The 20,454-nt window shown below is 37.1% G+C and overlaps 1 protein-coding gene across 2 annotated transcripts in view; it reads right to left on the bottom strand.

The window, feature by feature from the left end:
• The window catches only part of LOC129239217 (neurobeachin), a 231,460-nt gene that overhangs the window by 132,524 nt on the left and 78,482 nt on the right, over positions 1–20,454 (bottom strand). For both annotated transcript variants that reach the window (XM_054874564.1, XM_054874565.1), the window contains exon 3: positions 18,041–18,237. In XM_054874564.1, coding sequence (XP_054730539.1) covers positions 18,041–18,237 — 197 coding nt within the window. The remainder of the gene's footprint in view (positions 1–18,040; positions 18,238–20,454) is intronic.

Below are 20,454 nucleotides of genomic sequence, written 5' to 3'. Positions count from 1 at the left end.
TCATCACTCAAGATGATTTTTCGATGGAGTTCCAGATCATTTTCATGCATTTCAACGACCCAATCATCAAAGACGTGCACGGGTTTTATTATTCACATTACTAACTTGTCCCAACAGCTCGAATTTTTTCACCAATTTCTGTATTGCGGTCCGACAAGGTGCTTCTCGATGACCCAAAAATGTTCGAGTTCTATGAACCGTCTCTGCCAAATATTCACCAATGCGTTGTTTTATCGTGTATCGTTCCATTTTTATTAATGACGTAATTTCTACTTGTCAAATGTCAAAAAATGGCAGCTTCAAAAGTGACATCTACCGAAATAGCGGGCTATTTAAAATAACACCTGTTATTGGAAGACCCTTTATTATCCCTAAGAAAGTCTGCTTTTGCAAAAATCATGGCTTCATTTTAATGGAAGCTCAAATATCATTCCCAATATAAAGAATTATTCATACCCTTGAACTCTAATTTGATAAATGGCACGCACTTTAATACACTAAAAGCTTTTTCGCACATTTTCCGGTAAATAGCATCTCAAAAATGAAATGTCATTTCCTTTGTGGTATGCCGCCTAAAAGCTGACAACAAGCAACAGCTGCAGAAAGAGCAAATGAAATAGTTAACTGCTTCAGCATTATATGAATTTCTAAGAATCAAATGCATGAGAATGCGCAATTCATTGCCATATAACGCAGAGACAGCAGCACTTTTTGCACTTCGACGCCTGTAAGTATGCTGCTATCTACCACTGGTTTCCTTATTTGCAAACTCCTCATGCGAAAGTGCGCAGCATATGGCTTTACAATCTTCACATTTCTCAGAACGAACTAAATTGGAATGCGAATACGAAGAAGAGCACCTATATACCTACTTGTATATATGTGTGTATACATGTATATGTAGCAGTGCGACTAAATGCGGAAAGCCAAAAGCATGAATGATATTTCCATGTACAGCGTAGAGGCAGATATACACATACAAACACACGTGCTGTGCTATTGCTTTTACATATACATGTATGCATGTATGTATGTATATGATTATATCTGCGTACTTTCCTATTTGTTTGGCACCTCGAAGATCATAAATCAATATCCTCCACACTTCTTACTCGCCACACAAAAGTATAGAGGAAATAAGAGTTTATGATTTATGGCACAATCTGTGTGCCATTTGAGCCTTAGTTCATTGCGGCCAAACTTGCTATGCAACACTTGGCCACTTTTGTTACTTTGTACTTTGTTTCAAGTTACGCATTTTTGTACGTAGTTGGATGTCAGAAGGAAATGTGACCGCAATTGCACTCGGTCTGCATTGTTAGAGGACCCAGGGGATGATTTAGTTAGAAAAGGCTTGCCGCAATGGTATTTATAGCCAATTTGAATAGCGATGAAAATGTGGAGAGTGAAATTGGATTTTGCTGTCACTGAGCACAGCATTGAATGAACGCTTTATATGTATGAGAATAGTGGAGAGTTGAGAGAAAAGCGTGATAGTTAGCACAATAAAGATATCCATTAGATAGTTAATAAATTTGGAGCAAATTAATCACCCTATCGAAATATTGGCGGACGCTGTAACCGAATAGGTTGGTGAGTGACTACCATTCGGTAGTGCGCAGGTTTGGATCTCCGTGCATGATACACAAAAATTATAGAAATATTTTTTTTCTTTTGAAAAAGCTCCCCATACAAAATAATTGCCATTCGGAGGTGACTCAAAACTGTAGGTCACTCCATTTGTGGAACAACATCAAGACGCACACCACAATTAGGAGAGGAAGATTTTTCAAAGACTCAAAAATGGAAAATATATACATATGGAAAGATTTATAATCTTTGCAAATGGCTCCGACTTTCCAAGAATAAGAGCAGAGGTTCAGAATTGAATAAAGTATACTGGGGTTAAGGAGCTCTATGATTGTATCCTATACTGGTATACAAATGGCTCTAGGACACTAAAAGGCGTATACATATAAATATTTGGCTCCAGAAAAAAGCGTTCTGTGCCGATAGGTAGTTTTCCAAGCATCTTCAAAGCGGGGATGTGTGCCATCTGTCTACATGCAGAGATCAATTTAGATAGGAATCTCCCGTATGAGCGAATTGCCATTCTGAGCGACAGTCGTGCGGCCTATCATCATCTGAGATTAAGTTCTCACTGGCCCTTGAGGGTATCGAAAAACTGAATTTGTTGGGAACGTACAATCGCATCCGGTTCATTTGGCTCCCAGGATACTGGAGAATAACTGGGAACAAAGTAGCGCATGTATTGGCTAGAGAGTCTGTGGTTTCGTTGTCAATACGCCCTAGTCCTTCTTTGCTATGGGATAACACAGCATCAAGTTAAAGCTAAGGAGTTAAGAGCTAAGACTAAGGGAGGTTTTTTTTTTTTTTTTAGTCAGGAGGTGTAAATCTAAATGGCTGAAACATATCAAAGGTGCCGACCAATGGTATGTGGGGCATGTACCCACAAACACTATAGCATTCCTTCTCCTCGGCTGATTTCCACCCTGGAACCGCGTTAGCATTTCTTCAAGGTGGAGCCGCGTTTATGTCTACTAACACAAAAGGTTCCTGCGTCCAGGTTCCGCTCCTGTGGGCGTATGGAGATTTTACGCCGTCGATAGTATTCACTCCTCCCACTGGCTTCGAAAGCGGTTGTGGGAGGAATTAAACATCGGAGAAAATGCAATAGTCCGATACTCACAAACTATTGTCTTGTCTAAGGGAGATTAGCTGGCACCAAGTTATGAGGCTACGCAATGCGATATTGTTACTGGGGGCCCGTGCAATCAAAAAAAGTTTAGGAAACTCATAATCCTTCTTAAGGATAAACTGAGAAAGGTTGGGTTAGGTTAGCCTAGGATAAATGACTGCCCTTGCGAGGCGCCCACTTGGACAATTTGTGAGTTGCGATATCACAGAGGAGGTTCTCACCAGGCAGGTGGAAAAAAGGAGGAAGTGGCTTTGGCTTAGATGACGACCAAGAGTGGCGATTTACGTTCGTATTAATTGTTTCAAGCTACTGATGAACTTCACCAGATGTGTGATATTTAAACCCCAATATTCGCAGGTGTAGCGAAAGAGTGAGGATCCAGGTATCTAAACCTTTGTCCGATGAGAACAGGGCAGCCGAGAAGAATACGCTGAGACAGCTCCTCCATATAAAAGGACTTGAAGCATTCCCAAGTCTTACCGCATGGACACCTAACGGGCAATGCCCTATCAGATTCAAGAGCTGCGGCTTTGTTAGCCATATAAGTCCCTCGATACCTGAAAAAGTTCACGAGCAGGTGTTGTGATGAGTAAAGAGCACAAAAGACCATGAAATCGAAGTGCAAACCACAAACCAAATCTTCTTATCTATCTAATGGCACCCACGCCATGCACCTTAGCTAGAATGAAAGAAATTAGTTTCACACTAGAAATCGAGGAATTTCTGATGATGTTGAATACCTAGAAACAAGAATTTCAAACTATAATTTCTAACAAACAGAATTTATTATTCAACATTTCACATTTTCCAATAACAATCAAATGCCAGCATTCATTTCCATCTCTCAATGTCCAACAATCAATTCTCGTACCCCAAACTATTTGCTGGCACGCTGATGATGCTAAATACGCCTCTAAGGCCCAAGCAACTGGCACGTGCATTCCATCAGCAGAAAATGGTAAAACCCAAAACAAATTATAAAAAAAAAAAAATTGTGAAACTGTCACAGCGAATAAAAAATTGCGAAGAACGCAGTGATGGAATGGTTGGTGGGGATGGTGGGTTGAGAGGTAGGTTGAGTTCTTGGTTGCTTGGTTGGCGCCCTTTTTACTTTGGCTACAAACAATGTTTCTACAAAATTGTTGTTATTGCTTTCATTGTTCTTATTGCCGCCGATGCTAAGGCAACACGCTGCTACTGGCTGCTGCTGCTTCTGCCGTCGTCCATAATAGAGTTGGGAATAATTTTGACCAATTTATTAGTGAAATGCGTTACTGAAATTTCGCAGAGCTACCCAACTCATGCCTTTTTGCGGCCATTGCTTTTGTGTTGGTGCGTTTTTGTTTTTTTTTTTTGTGCATATTTTGCTTTCCTCCTTTGCTTGCTGCTGTCATCATTGTTACCAGCCATTCGCAATTTTGTCATTCATTCCCTTTAGCCGCAGGGGAGTTACATGAATGCCGGTGCTTTGTAACAAAACTTTGCCAATATTTTGGATATTTCAATGTGAAAGTTATGCAAAAAAGGATGTGGTGAAATCTACGCTGAAATATTGCGCATACACATACATGCATGTATAGTAATACAAAAGATGTTAAATTGCCAAAAATGGAATAGAAAATATAAATAAAAAATCTTCATACAACATGAAAAAGTTGCTACATTACTGCATGCGCCAGCCAAATTGAAATATGAAGCAATGAATTTGAATTTGAAAGTGACAATGCAGTAATTCTCTCCCTCTCTCTTCCTCTCCCTCTCTCTCTCCTTATCCCCTCTCTTTCCCTCTTTCTCTCTCTCTCCTTTTCAGTGATGCTGCCCAAGCGAGTAGCCAAAAAAAGCCAAAAACGCCACTGAAAGAGCAGCTGGTAAGGGTTGCGACGAAATCAAAAAAAAAAGGTAGAATAAAAACAAAAAAGCAAAAAACCTTAAGGAATGAATAAAAAAGTGAACATAAAATATTATAAAGTTTTGTCAGTCGCTGCATCAAAAGTTCAAAAGTTATTTGAATATAATTTATTTTTTTTTCATAGTAGCGGCGAAATTGAAAATCAACTTTGCTCATTGCCTCATACTAGATGTGTGTAGGTCTATAAAGCGTAGCCAGTGGGTTTGTGCGTGACCACCACTCGTTTGTCCTGGAGCTTATTACTTATACTTACTGTGGGTATGTAACATCAAATGTTAAAGAAAGTTTTGTTTTTTTGAGAAGTTTCACTTGGATCGTCAATAGCAAATCCTCTGAGTGCATTTTTGCTACAAAAAAACTTCTCATAGGAAACCTTCAGTATAAACAAGATCAAGGCGCGCACACGATACATGACCGACAAAAAATAAAGGAGGGATGGAAACCAAGGAATGCACGCCCTCACATAACTTATATGCCCATACATTAAAAAAATATGGTGAATTTTCAAATTTCGTGGGCTGCATACATTCGACTTTCTATTATAATTTTTTTATGTTGGTACACTCGTCTCAAAGATATGTTCGCGGTTTTTGCAATATAGCAGGTTTAGTTTGTTTGTTGGAGGCATAAATAGGACAAGTGTTTTGTGTGTTCGGCGATTTTCTGCTATCGAAAACAATGCATCAAAAGAGTTGCATCAAATTTCGAATAAAAAATGGAATTAAAGACACTTGGAATGTTGACAGTGGCATTAGGTAAGAGTACTCTGAGTCAAAAAAAATACTTAAAACTGGTACAATCTTTTCACAGAAGGTCGAGAAGATAGGAATGACGATGCTCGCTCTGGACGCCACAGCACATCAACATCCGATGAAAATGTTGGGGAAATGAAGAAAATTTGTATGGAGAATCGTCGAATCACAATTAGAGAAATTGCTGAGGAATGTTGGCATATCAGTTCGCTCATGCCATGCAATATTTTCGGAAATTTTTGGGCATGAAGCGTGTGGCAGCGAAGTTCGTTCCAAAATTGCTGAATTTTGACCAAAAACAACGTCACATCGTCAGCATCGCGCAGGAATTGTTGAATGCCGTCAACGATGATCCAGATCTGCTTAAATGGATGATAACTGGTGACGAATCATGGGTATATGGTTAGGGCATCGAAACCAAAGTCCAATCGTCCCAATGGCAGAGTCCAACAGAGCCAAGACCGAAAAAAAACACGCCAAGTTCGATCTAATGTCAAGGTTTTGCTTACTATTTTCTTCGATTATCATGGCGTATTGCATCAGAAGTGCGGTAAAAAAGGAGTATTACCTTGAAGTTATGCACCGTTTGCGTGAAGCAACATGAAAAAACGCCCGAAATTGTGGAAAAAATGCATGGATTTTGTACCATGATAATGCACCTGCTCACTCATCTTTGCTTGTGAGGGATTATTTGGCCAAAAAAAAAAAAACACCGTTATCATGCCTCAGCCACCGCATTCATCAGATTTGGCCCCCTTCTTCTTGTTCCCCAACATTGAAGAGACCCATGAAAGAACGGCGTTTTGCGACGATTGAGGAGATAAAAACCTAATCGCTGAGTGATCTCAAGGACATACCAAAAAGTAATTATCACAACTGATTGGAGGATTGAAAAAAAAAACGCTGGCAGAAGTGTTTTATACCTGAGGGACTACTTTACTTCGAAGGAGATAAAATAGAAATTGATGAATAAATAAACATTTTTTGAGAAAAATTAAAATTCATCTTTTTTTTACACATCTCGTATACATATGGACTTATGGACAAAATAAGAGAATCGCGATATTTTGTACAGTTCTTTTGTTACCCAACCCCAACAACCTTATCCTTCCAATCCTTACTCCCGCACAAAAACTCAGCGCATTACTTGCATTGCGGCTGCTAAAACAAGCAAAAAACAAAAAAAAAAACAAAGAAAATCACACAGTTACACAAGGCATCAGTGGTGCCAACAAGAGGAAGCGGGTAATAGCGCACACACACCACTTTAGCGAAGTTCTCAACCATCTGTGCGATCCTTCTGGCAGAAATATGTGAGGCACAGATGGCGCTCCAAGCAGTAAGAAGGCGTTGTTCCTAAGCAACGACAGGTGCGCATTCCCACTACTTATGACTAGTAGCGGCAGGCTAATCACCTACCCTGCCAGAAAGCAAAATAGGTTAACGAAACCAACGCAAGACTAGGTCTTGTCGATACTTTATGCTCCCGAGTGGAGTGAACAAGGAAAAAACATCAGAATATCAGTAAAAATTCATTTAATAATTTTAGGTAAAGAAAAATCAAGATCGATAGATGTTGAGATTTGGTTAAATTCTCGAATAGCTCGAAAATATTCCCGCAGAACATTAACATTTATTTTCTCCAAAAATGACTGACAGTCATAAACTGCTTCTATAATGCAATAAATAAAAGCTAAAGATAATATAGGCTTTCTTTTGTTGAACGATTTCAAATTGAGCAGCGCTAAGCGTGCCTTACGAAGGCATAGAATCAAAGAAACCCAATGAACGTAAGGCAACTTTTAGAAACACCTTCTGCACGCGCTCTATCCTATCATTGCGGAACGTTTGGAAAGGACGCCAGATTATTGCAGCATACTTCAAATGCGAGAGAACAAAAGAGGTATAAAGCAGTTTTATGGTGTACGGATCGCCAAATTCTGTGCTAAAAAAAAAGCATTGCCTATGCCTTTGAAACGACTAAATTAACATGACTGATGAATGAAAATTTAATATCACAAATAACGCCAAGATCCTTAAATTCTTTTTAAACAGAGTCTTTATAAAATTTCTGGGTATGCAGTTTTATACGCCACTCAATTCTAGTGTAGCAAAGTGAAAGTGTGTAGCCCTTCATAAATCGCAATATTTTTTGACAATTTTTTTTTGCCATGCGATGTTCAGAATTTGCTTCCATACGAAGCACATGAGCGGAAGTTACATGTTTCCCGTTCAAGCTTACTTCTGGCGTGTAAGTGGAATTTTTAGCTTTGGCGCAATAAAAGATTTGTGGTAGAGTTGCATGAACAATATTTTTGTGGTACATTTTAATCCGCTTTATTCCTCCGTTGCGAGTATTTTTGGCGCTTTCACGCAAAAGAGACGAGAAAGGCGCATCCATTAAGGAGTTAAAAGGTTAAAATATTCCAAAAAAAAATGTTGCTATTGATTTTTCTATAAAACTGTGTCACATATTAAAAATTATATTTAAATTTTAAATGCATAAGGTGGCGCAAAATTAATCGTCTAATTAAAAAATCAAACAAAAAAAATTAGTTGGAGCTACGGAAACCTTTCGTTTGACCTTCACGTGCTCATTTTGCTTGTCTGTTAGTATACTGCAGCTGTCTAATTTTAGCACACCACTATTTCGGAAATGTCAAATATGACTGATGTACGACGCCATTTACAAAAATTATAAATCTTTCGATAGGGTGATTAATTTTGCGCCACCTTGTACATTCAAATTTTAATTATCACATAGTTTCCTATATTGATTTGCCACAACAAAGTGCAAGTGGGTGAAAACTTTGACCCTCTGTAAAATTTTCAAAACGCCGACCAATATTTTTTCCCCCCCCCATTCTAACAGCATCTATTGCCCAAACCTTGTTATTGTGAATAAAGTTTAATTTTATCACACAGTGTGATTTATCTATACAAAAAAATTGTTGTATATGTACATTGAAAATATTACCATAAAATGATTGCGCTTGCCTGTGTGTCTGTTAAACTTCGGAACGTATTGACTGAATTGAAACAGTCTTTCAGTAGTGGATAAAGGAACCATTTGAGCAGGTAAATAGGTTACATTTCTTTCGCAAAATATTAACCCACCCCACATGTGGCGCCGTAGCCGAAATAGTTGTAAAAATACTATTTGTAGTCCATTTAGGCTGACTTTTAAAACAAGTATTGGCTGCGCGAATATAAATGCTTTCCCAAAGAAAATTTACTATTAGATGGCGCTCGGAGCAAGATACTTTGAAAAATAGTGCAATGGTACCTCGACAGTGCATGTTGGTTCTAATTCAGAATTTGACACTCTGGTGTTAGAGACAGTTCACACTAAGCGGTGATTATGTAAACTTTGATAAGATCAGGTAAGATATCTGAATTTTTATTCGAGCTATTCATTGCCCAAATAGACGAATGGACGGACATCTTAGTATGTCTAAATCTATCCGTGAAGCTATTAGCAATTGGGTTCGTTATTTGTGCGTTCGAAATTAGTCGGAGAATGCCTGACTTCTCCCTCGATTGCATCCATATACTTCGATATTAGGCTCATCTGGGTTGCCTATCACAGCGGCATAGAGGAAAACTGCTAGGTAGATGAGCTGGCGAGGCAGGGGACGTTGGAGATGGTATCATCGCAAAACGAGAGGATTGGGGTTCAGTTAAGAATCCGTGGTCTAGTGTTGGGATAGTGCGCGAATTTGGAAAGTTACGAGATCCTTCAGACCACAGGTAGATCAGGGGCGTTCGAGGGAACTCCTAAGGCTAACAAAGTAACAGCTTTCGAATTTTGTAGGTATTTTTAGCAGGCATTGTCCGATAGGTATGAGTACCTTATTCGCAGCTGCCCTGTTCTCATCAAAGATTTAGGCATCTGGACCCTCACTTTTTCGCTACACCTGCATATATTGGCGGTTTGAATATCACACATCTGGTGAAATTCATCAGTAGCTTGAAGCGGGTAATACGAATGTAATCGGCCACTGTTCTCCGTCAGCCTCAAATCTAAAATCATTTCTTCCTTTCTTCAGATATTTGATTCTTTTCGTTCTGTTTCTCTAATGTTGGTAAAAATTAATAAGGATAAATTGTATCAAAAAATTATCTAACTAATCTATCTAATCTCAGCTTGCTTTGCGCCATTTCACAAGAACAAGTAAATTATTAAACACTAATAAATATCAGCAGATAAGGTCTGGGCAGTCAAGTGGGCTCTAGAGGTCGTTTTTTTCTATTTGCAACAGTAAAATTCTCACTCAAAGGACAGAGGAACTCTGAGTTAGAAGTTCCATCAAAGAAGATTACACGCACAGGAAACCATCTACCAGGGAGGCTACAATATTTCTCTTCCAGATACCTTTTTCACGAACCTTATAAGGATCTCAAATTTCGTTATATGTATAAGTCGAATGATGAATACGACTTTTCGACCTTAGTTCCTTTTAGAGGGCCATGCAAGTTAGAACAAACTGAGTTTAGCACCGTTAGATTCTGCAGTGGTAAGTCCATATCAAAATGAAACGAGACAAATAAAAAAAGCGAACCACATCAACCGTAACCGCAGTTTCCCCAAAATATTTTAACCCCCAACGCGGCTACTATGTTTTTTGTTTCAAAGAGATTTCTGAGAATGCTGTTCTAAGAACTTGAACTCTAGACCAGTGAAGGCATGTAATTCTTTTTAAATATCAGAATCTCAGTACCAGCCTAGATTACAATCTGATAATTTCTCTATGCATCTCTTTTAAAAAATTGTATGCGAATGAAATAAGGAAAATTTTTCTTTCGTATAAAATAATAACAACTACAAGTTACAATTGTTGAAGCCTAAATTTTTCTTTGCACAAATTATATCTACCGAATAATTTTTTTAGAAGATTTTTTTTAATTTATGTTATAAAAAACAAAAAAAAAAACACAGTTGCACTTTATTACCTAGAAATACTCAAATTGTCTTTTTCTTCGATTATTCCGTCTCTGCGCCTATTGTTATGCAAGCAATTAAACAAAACAAAGCTATAACGCCTTCACGGCTCATTGCACACGTTCTATGATTACCGTTTATTGACTCTACGCATCAAATATGCACATACACACACACATAAAACGAGCAGCCCTCTAATCTGTAAAAAAATACAAGCATATAACTCGGGACACATTTGGAATTCGATTTGCGCGCGAATCTTTGCCCATAAAATGGCAAATAAAAATAAAAGCAAACATTTCGCCACATGATGATGTAACAAAAAAATGGAAACGATGCAGCAAATGGACAAGAAAAAAATACAAAGCGTTGCTGCTGCTATTGCAAATAGAAATATCATACATAAGGAAGGCTACAACGGAGTTATGGAGTTGGCTCGTTTCGATGCATGAAGGGAACTGACTACACAGCACATACGAGGGTAAATGGGCGCAGAGAGAGCTATACAAACAATGTAGGACTGAACGCTCAAATCAATTGTTGGTGCATGGATGTAGTCAAGAAATACAACTCTGTCAAAGTCAGTGTTAAAATGGGATTTTTTCTATATTTCTGTGCAATGTTTAACGTTGAAAAAGCGAATTTCTTGTTGTAGGCAAGCAACCAAAATCATTTTATTTTTATAGGCACAACATTTTTGATAGTGTCTGTTTAACCTATTAACGACCAAATCAAAGCTACATTCACATACAATTTTGTATTGTTAATCAATACATTTTTCTTAGTGACTTGTTAACCCATTGATGACCAAAACAAAGCTACAAGGAAAAAAGATTTTGATATTCTCCAAGATCACCAAAAATCTGATAATTGTTGATCACAAAATTGTTTTTAGGACTGTTTAACAGATTCATGACCAAACGAAGGCTACATTCACATACATTTTTGTTACTGTTAGTCACCAAATTTGTTTAATGGGTGTTTAAGCCATTAATGCCCAAAACGAAGAAACAATCACATAAAATCTTATAATTGCTAAGCATTATATTTTTCTTAGTAATAGTTTAACCCACTAACACCCAAAATAAAGCTACAATGAACAAAGTATTTGATATTCTGCTAAGCATACATTTTATTTAAATGCCTAAGATTCCGCCGTAAGATTCAGCGCGACAGGCGAATTTACCTGTAAAACATTCGGACATACATAGCTCAGTAGGCAGAGGTTATAGTATCCAAACGGACTATATGACCCCAAAATGCAATTGGGTCAAGAAATTCCGAACAACAATAGGAGAAGAGGGGTGGAAAAACGGAATGAAACCTAACCCAAATACTCTTAATATATTTACCGATGGCTCGAAAATGGTAGATGCAATAGGGGCAGGGATCTATTGCGCAGAACTAGATATCAGGCAGCCATTTAAGCTTCCTGACCACTGTAGTATCTTTCAAACAGAAGTCTTTGCGGTAGGAAAGGCTGCAGAAATAGCAATCGCAAAGACATCAAGCAACTCCAAAATAAATATATACGTTGACAGCCAAGCTGCCATAAAGGCTATGAAATTTCATCTAAAAATGTTCTAAGAAGCAGAGAAGCCATAGAGAGATTAGCCGCAGACAGACGGTTGCATATTTATTGTGTACCCAGACATAAGGACATTGCAGGAAACGAAATTGTAGATGATGCTTTCCATTTAAATTCAACCGGGCTATTCGGGTCATGTTCTTCGATTTCGATGTAACTTAAATATGTTGCTCTCTGGTCAAAATAATGAGACACGTATTTTTTTGTTCGCCCGAAAAAAATTTTTTTCAAGAGTTATCGGCAATTTTGTTTTTCGCCTCAAACTCGATTTTTTTTAATTATATAAGAAAATTTTTTTTTTAAATGCCCATAACTTAGTCAAAAATGAACCGATTTTAATAATTTTGGGTTCAAAATGATCGTAATTACATACACAAGCGACTTCATGTAGAAACAATTGCAAAAAAGTAGTTGAAATTTTTTTATTTAGCAAAAAAGAAAAAAAATTGAAATTTTTTCGAAATTCAATATTTCAAAAAGTGTATTTTTTTTTTTTTATAACTTTTTCCAAATCAAAAGGACATCTCAAACTTTAATTGAGCTGCATGCCTAGTAGCTAAAATGAGTTGTTTTTGAGTAATGAATTTTTGAGTAAACACCCTGTTTTGCACTTTTTGTTTTTCGCAAAATAAAAAATTTCCAACTACTTTTTTGCAACTATTTCTATATGAAATCGCTCGTGTAAGTAATGACGATCATTTTGAACCCAAAATTATTAAAATCGGTTCATTTTTGACTAAGTTATGAGCATTTAAAAAAAAAAAAATCTTATATTATTAAAAAAAATCGATTTTGAGCCGAAAAACAAAATTGCCGATAAAGCTAGAAAAAAATTTTTTTTGGGCGAAAAAAAAAATACGTGTCTCATTATTTTGACCAGAGAGCAACATATTTGAGTTACATCGAAATCGAAGAACATGTCCCGAAAAGCCCTTTTGAATTGAAATGGAAAGAATCTATATAAGAAATTTTTTTTTAATTGCTCATAGCTTAGTCAAAAATAAGCCGATTTGAATGATTCTGGGTTCAAAATAATCGTAATTACTTACATAAGCGATTTCATGGAGAAATAGTTGCAAAAAGTAGTTGAAAATTTTTTCTTTTGCAAAAAACAAAAACTGCGAAACAGGGTGTTTACTCAAAAATTCATTACTCAAAAACAACTCATTTTAGCTACTAGGCATGCAGCTCAATTAAAGTTTGAGATGTCCTTTTGATTTGGAAAAAGTTATAAAAAAAAAAAAAATACACTTTTTGAAATATTGAATTTCGAAAAAATTTCAATTTTTTTTCTTTTTTGCTAAATAAAAAAATTTCAACTACTTTTTTGCAATTGTTTCTACATGAAGTCACTTGTGTATGTAATTACGATCATTTTGAACCCAAAATTATTAAAATCGGTTCATTTTTGACTAAGTTATGGGCATTTAAAAAAAAAATTTTCTTATATAATTAAAAAAAATCGAGTTTGAGGCGAAAAACAAAATTGCCGATAACTCTTGAAAAAAAATTTTTTCGGGCGAACAAAAAAATACGTGTCTCATTATTTTGACCAGAGAGCAACATATTTAAGTTACATCGAAATCGAAGAACATGACCCGAATAGCCCGGTTGAATTTAAATGGAAAGCATCAGATGAGATTACCAAAAGCGCTGTTTACAGACAATTCGAACAAGAACACGACATACTGAAACCTTTAAATACGGTATACAAGGACATCGCTGCGGACATGAATATATGGATAGATAGGAGGTGAAACAATCTAGCCACTTGCAAAACCGCGAAAATCATGTGCACACAGAGTGCAAATAAATACGTCCGATTTGTACTAGCTCTAGAAAAGAAAGCAGAACTATTGTAGGAATGCTGACAGGCCACAATTTGCTAGCGGCGCACGCATACAAGATAGGAATTGCAAACAACGATAGCTGCAGATTTTGCAATAAACTAGAAGAGAGGGAAACGATATAACACCTTCTATGTTCCTGTCCTGCATTAGCTAGAACCAGATTAAAATGCTTAGGAGCTTTACAATATGAGAAGTTAGGAAGCCTCTCGGGGATAGAGCTCTAAAGTTTACTTAGCTTCGCAAAAGACGCAGACGTATTACAAGAAGTCTACTACAAAGAAATTTAAGGGTCTAGCTTCATCTGGTAACACTGAGGATCAATAGGTCTATGTGATGGCTTTCAGCCAGCCAGGTCAACCTAACCTAACCTACATGATGCTTTCAGGCGCAGCTAGAACGATAAATGTGCTAACAAAGAAAGTATATATCATTGGTTAAGTTTTGTGTGATGGAATTTCATTATTTTATGCATAAATAATAGGACTATGAATAAGTTCCTTGCGGTTTTACAACAGATGGCGTAACTTGATTATTATTCCATCGATCCACATTTCCAAATATTCATTGGAGAGCTACTGTCGTAAGGCACAAACGTCAGTATAAGTTTTTTATTTGAAGCGTAAACAACAATATTTTTACCACACTTGAAAATGTCGAATTTCGTGCCAAATAATGTGTTTTTGCGGGGAATTCTTCTTCATTATTTTAATATGAAGAAAAAAGCAGCCGAAAGTCATCGTATCTTGGTGGAAGTTTATGGTGAGCATGCTCTAGCTGAGCGAACGTGCCAGAAGTGGTTTGCACGCTTTAAAAGTGGTGATTTTGGCTTGGAAGACGAAGAACGCGAGGGTGCGCCGCCAAAGTTCATGGATACCGTATTGGAGGAATTGCTCGATCAAGATCCGGCTCAAACGCAAGAAGAGGTTGCAAAAACTTTGGGAGTTGATCAATCAACCATTTCCAAACGTTTAAAAGCCATGGGAATGATCCGAAAGGTAGGCCATTGGGTGCCGTATGAATTGAAGCCAAGAGACGTTGAACGCCGTTTTATGGCATGCGAACAACTGCTTCAACGGCACAAAAGAAAGGGTTTTTTGCATCGAATTGTGACTGGCGATGAAAAGTGGGTCCATTACGACAATCCAAAACGTCGGGCAACGTATGGATACCCTGGCCATGCTTCAACATCGACGTCGGCGCAGAATATTCATGGCCTGAAGGTTATGCTGTGTATCTGGTGGGACCAGATGGGTGTTGTGTATTATGAGCTACTGAAACCGAATGAAACGATTACGGGGGATGTCTACCGACGACAATTGATGCGTTTGAGCCGAGCACTGCGAGAAAAACGGCCGCAATACGCCGATAGACACGACAAAGTTATTTTGCAACATGACAATGCTCGGCCACATGTTGCACAAGTGGTCAAAACATACTTAGAAACGCTCAAATGGGATGTCCTACCCCACCCGCCGTATAGTCCAGACCTTGCGCCATCCGATTACTATCTCTTCCGATCGATGCAACATGGCCTGGCTGACCAGCACTTCCGTAATTACGATGAAGTCAAAAAATGGATCGATTCGTGGATTGCGGCAAAACCGACCGAATTTTTCACAAAGGGAATCCGTGAATTGCCAGAAAGATGGGAAAAAGTAGTAGCAAGCGATGGACAATACTTTGAATATTAAATTTGTAACCATTTTACGTCAATAAAGTTTCAAATTTCGAAAAAAAACCGCACGAACTTAACCATAGTCCTATTATATATAATATTTTTGCAATAAATGACATTGAAAACTCCCTGTAAGAAATATAAAACGCTCAAAAAGAAAACAAAAAACTTAAAACTTGTGCACGTGAGCCTCTTCACATAAAAATACAGATAGCTATGAAGGTAGTCACCAGAACTGTAATGTAAAGAAAATTATTTGCTGTTTGTGTGGGCTCACTGCAGTGAAAGTGCTTGATTTTCTTGGAACCGACTTGACTAGAGTTAAATTTTTGGTAGACAGAGGATATTAGTGCCCTTTTCTCAAGTAATCACTAAAATTATAGCTTACTTTATCATGCCTATGAATATATTTTCGTTAATCTAAAAGCTTGATAAACTCTCGTGCTGATATATTAGGTGAAGTAACATAGACTCAATGTTTTTAATTTCGTTGATTAAAATAATAAGAATTGACGGTTATAATCAGCCAAGCGGCCACAATAACAAAGTTTGGTTTGGTGCGTGACTGAGCCTGTTTTTGCCATGAAAAAGCTCCTCATAAAAAATAGATATTTGCCGTTCGGAGTCGGCGTAAAACTGTAAGTTTATAATTTTTGCAAATGGCGTCGTAAGTTCATCCTTTTCGGTAACTGGAGACAAGCAATAGAGCGCATAAAGAACAAAATACAGAATTCTATAACTCGAAATCACTTTTTTCTTATTTAGTAAACAAGTTATTCAAAGCAAAAGTGGATGATTAATTTTGCGCCACTTTATACTAAGGCATTGCATATTTTGAAATTTATAGTTACGTTTAAAATAAAGTAAGATGAAGTAAAATTAATTTAGATTATGTGAATAGAGAACAACTGGTTTTGCTAATCGGCATTACCTCAAGCTTAGTTGAAGAAATGAGTAGATCTTTACGTTTTAAATTTCGAAACCAGCAAATTCATATTTATGGGACAGTTACAAATAAGTTCAAATAAGTTAAAAAAAATGTTAAGGGGTGTTTTAAATGGATAGTCTATCGACTTAATAAACAAAGTTCACTTTATTGGTTGAATGAGCTTTAAATCTGCATGCTCTGAATTTTTTTTTTAAATTCTGCATACAAATTTGATATTTTTATGTAATTTTTCTTGAAATTTGTTAAGTTTTTTGTTGATTTTGTTCAAAGTTTGAAACTTTGAGTCATAGAGTTTTTGTTGTAAAATGTACCAAATTTATTTTAAAATTCTGTTAAAAAAAAAAAAAATTTACTAGTAAACATTTTAGGTACTTTTTTTAAATTAAATTTTTAAGAATTTTTGAAGTTTGAGTTATAGAATTTTTATTGTAAAATGTACTAACATTTTTCTAAAAGTTCTGCGAGCAAAATTTTAAATTTTGATGTATTTTTTTAAATTCGTTAAATTCTTGCGCGTATTGTAAAAAGTTTGGAGTTATAGAGTTTTTGTTGTAAAATGTACCAGATTTTTTTAAAAATTATGCATAAAAAAATAAAAAAAATTTACGTGCTTCGTTTTTTTAATTTGTTAAATTTTGAGAATTTTTCAAAGTTTGGAAAATCAAGTTATAGAGTTTTTGTTGTCGCTTTATACAAAGTTTGAATTTATAGTTTTTGTTGTAAAATATACTGGAATTTCTCTAAATATTCTGCACGAAAAGTTGGAGTTTTTAGGAACTCTTTTTAATTTGTTAAATTTTAGTAACTTTTTACACAGTTGGGAGATTTGAGTTATAGGGGTTTGTTGTAAAATTCTACTAGAATTTTTCTAAAAGTTCTGCATAACAAATTTTAAATTTTTAATGCATTTTTCCAAAATTTTCAAAGTTTTTGTGAATTTTGTACAAAGTTTGAAGCTTCGGGTTATTCGGTGTTTGTTTTCAAACGCACCACATTTAAAACAAAAAAAAAAATATATACAATATATAAAAGCAAATGTAATAGAAAACAAAATACCAACTTTAAAGTTAATACTTCGTCGCCCTCCTTTTTTTTGAACACTGGTGTATGTACATACGTACATCCAACCAAATCCAGCCAAACAGCATTTGCGCACACTCCCATACAAACAAGCATTAGCATTAATAATGCAACATGACATTACGTGGCATGACTTTAAATTACGCCACAGCAGCAGCGCAAAGTGAAGCCTTGAATTTGTGCAGACATACAGAATTGTAGTCGAAGTCGGAGTCGAAGTCGAAGTAGTGTAAAAATATAATGTAAGCATTCTTGTAAATTATTCTCAAGTAAATAAAACATTAGACTGCAGCTATGTGATGAAACGAAGTTCAGCAAGGGTCAGTTCAGCAAAAGATGGCACGAACATTGAGCAGCAATAAAAAAAGGAAATAATTGATGATGCCATTTTATTTACTGCAGCTCATGGCTGACCTTCTTTTTGTTCTTTTACGTATATTTAACGAATTACTCACCGATTAGGAGGATTTAAAGCATTTGGAGTTGAGTGAAATTTCTAATATAGACATGCTTTTGCAGATAGTGTGTTTGTATGTATTTAAAGCTTTTGATCTCATTTGCTATTTGCTAACTTACCGATCCTTTGCGTCCAGGGAAACTGAAAAATACATCGGGTCCATTGCGATGCGGCATTTGACGTAACACATTCAGCAGTTTGGCAGAGTGACGTGGCCATTTGCCATTAACCGCTTTCATGGTGCCAAAGAGTAGTTTGAGCTCTTTCACTGTGATGCTGTAGCTGGCGAGTACGCCCAACATTTCGATGAGCAAATCTGTAAGAAAAAAATAAAAAAAAAAAGTGAATAAATGATAAATATACAGAAAGGCTGATAGGTTAATGAAAATTGTCACATTGCTGGGTCTATAAAGCAACTAGGAAAATTATTGCACGATTTGCTGTGCTGCTAATGCAGTGTTGTTTTGTGTTTTAAGTGGATAATTTATCCTAATGCTTGGGTTGCACTACGGTTTACCATCTTAAGTTATAGAAAAGTATAACCAAACTGAATGTCTACGGGCTCTGAAAGAATTGGTTTCTCCTAATTTACTTCACAGGCCTTTAATGCAAGCTTGTCTTGATGTTTATCTACTGGAACAGAAAATGCTAGATCGATAAGGAACTGAACTTGAATGGATATGAGAGTTGTTGCAGTCAAAAAACCACTATTTGCATAATTTTATGGGTATGCCCGGAAATCTCTAGGGCTTGGAATATTCTTTTATATCTTGAATAGACCTTCTTTTTATATAATTTTATTACCACAAACCTCATCATGTTGGTCTTATTGCCGCGAGGATGAGGCTTAAGTGGTGGTCTGACCCCACATCATAGGGACCAACCCAACACGAATTAAGAGGGAAGCTCTATATGGGGATTGACTAGTCATCCTTCTGCTTTACGGCGTATTTGGTGGCCATCCAATCACCATGCGAAGATCACCGTGCCAATGAAGATCCCTTAGTTATTCCCAAACCCCTGCCATCCCATCCCATTACTTCCACTCCTTGCCCACCTCCTAATCCAGGCTGTTATGCGACACCGTGCGCATTGGATGGTTTGCAGCCAGGGGATTTACCAGACCGGCTGTATTTCAACGGCGCCTTCCTAACACCGGGCCGCCTTAGGAAGTAACTGTGGCCTTGCCACGGCATGGCGCGCTGCTGTGGTTGACCGTTTGAATTCCTCTTTATAAGACCAATGCGCTCACCTCGTCGATCGAGCAGGTGGTCGTACGAAAAAGATGAGTACAAACTATAACATAAGCGGCAAAACTTCCACTGTAGCGGGAGAAGGTTTCAGTGGTCGCAATGCTACTGCCAAACACACGCATAACGTTCTTCATCGCGGAGGTGCCATTGCCAACGAAGACTCGGACACCAAAAGCGTCGGGAGCACAAATACAGCTGAGGCAGAGGCTCTTCTGCGTTCTCCGGCTGGGCCCAATGATTTTGTTTCGGATAGCAAGAACAGGCCAAGTATCAAGCCCGATAAGGAGAAGCTGAAGGTCAAAGCTCGGTACAAGGCCACGGTCAAAGTTTGTGACCGATTTGGCAGCAAGTCCAACCTGACGAAGCAGGAGGAGGAAAAAAAAAATGGCCGGGCCTTCTACGCAGCAAAACCAAAGTTCACAGCCTCCAATCCGAAGTATGCGAACAAAATCGAAGAAGAACTAGCCATTAAGAGATAGTGCCATCGAAAAATCAGAAGCGCAAGCACGAGATGGCTAAACCTAAAAACGGAGACAAGGAAAAACCTATGACATCGAAAGCAGCGGCAGCGGCCATTGAAATTGCTGAGAAACACCTTATAGTGGCACGCACTGACCGTAGTGATAATCTGGGGCGAATGTCGCAGGAACGGTGAAAGGTAAGGGAAATTAAGCTACTCGAAACCCTTTTTATGAAAATGGACGCAGAGCTGAACGCGCCCATACCAGAATTTGACAGAGGAGGAGGATGGTTCAGCGGCGTCAAAATTATAGAATGTAAGATTGACCCCACGCTCACATGGGCCTGTGGGAGAGAGCATCACTTGAAATTGTTGACCACAGCTGCATCAATACCGAAAGCAAAGGTTTTCATTCCGCGAGTGGTAAAACCGGAAAATGCACTGCCACTACTAAAAATCTAATTCTATCTTATGTAAAATCGCTTTTTAGAAAAACTTTGACCCCAACGTCACCTTGGAAGTCTATACCTTTTCAACTTCAAATTGGGACTAAACAACTTCAAATTGGGACTAAACAACTTCAAATTGGAACTAAACAACTTCAAATTGGGACTAAACAACTTCAAATTGGGAATAAATACATTCAAATTGGGACTAAACAATTTCAAATTAGGAATAGACACATTCAAATTGGGAATAAACAATTTGAATGTCTTTTAAACTTTAGTCATAAGGATTGTAATTAAATAAATAAAGAATGCTGTGCGTAAAACCGATATTTTTGTTGAATTTTATTTTTCTTATTTTATTCATATTTTAT

Source organism: Anastrepha obliqua, chromosome 2 (assembly GCF_027943255.1).
Source record: "Anastrepha obliqua isolate idAnaObli1 chromosome 2, idAnaObli1_1.0, whole genome shotgun sequence".
Taxonomy (NCBI): Eukaryota; Metazoa; Arthropoda; class Insecta; order Diptera; family Tephritidae; genus Anastrepha; species Anastrepha obliqua.
The sequence above is the reverse complement of the archived record's forward strand: the minus strand, read 5'-3'. Positions and strand labels throughout refer to the sequence as shown.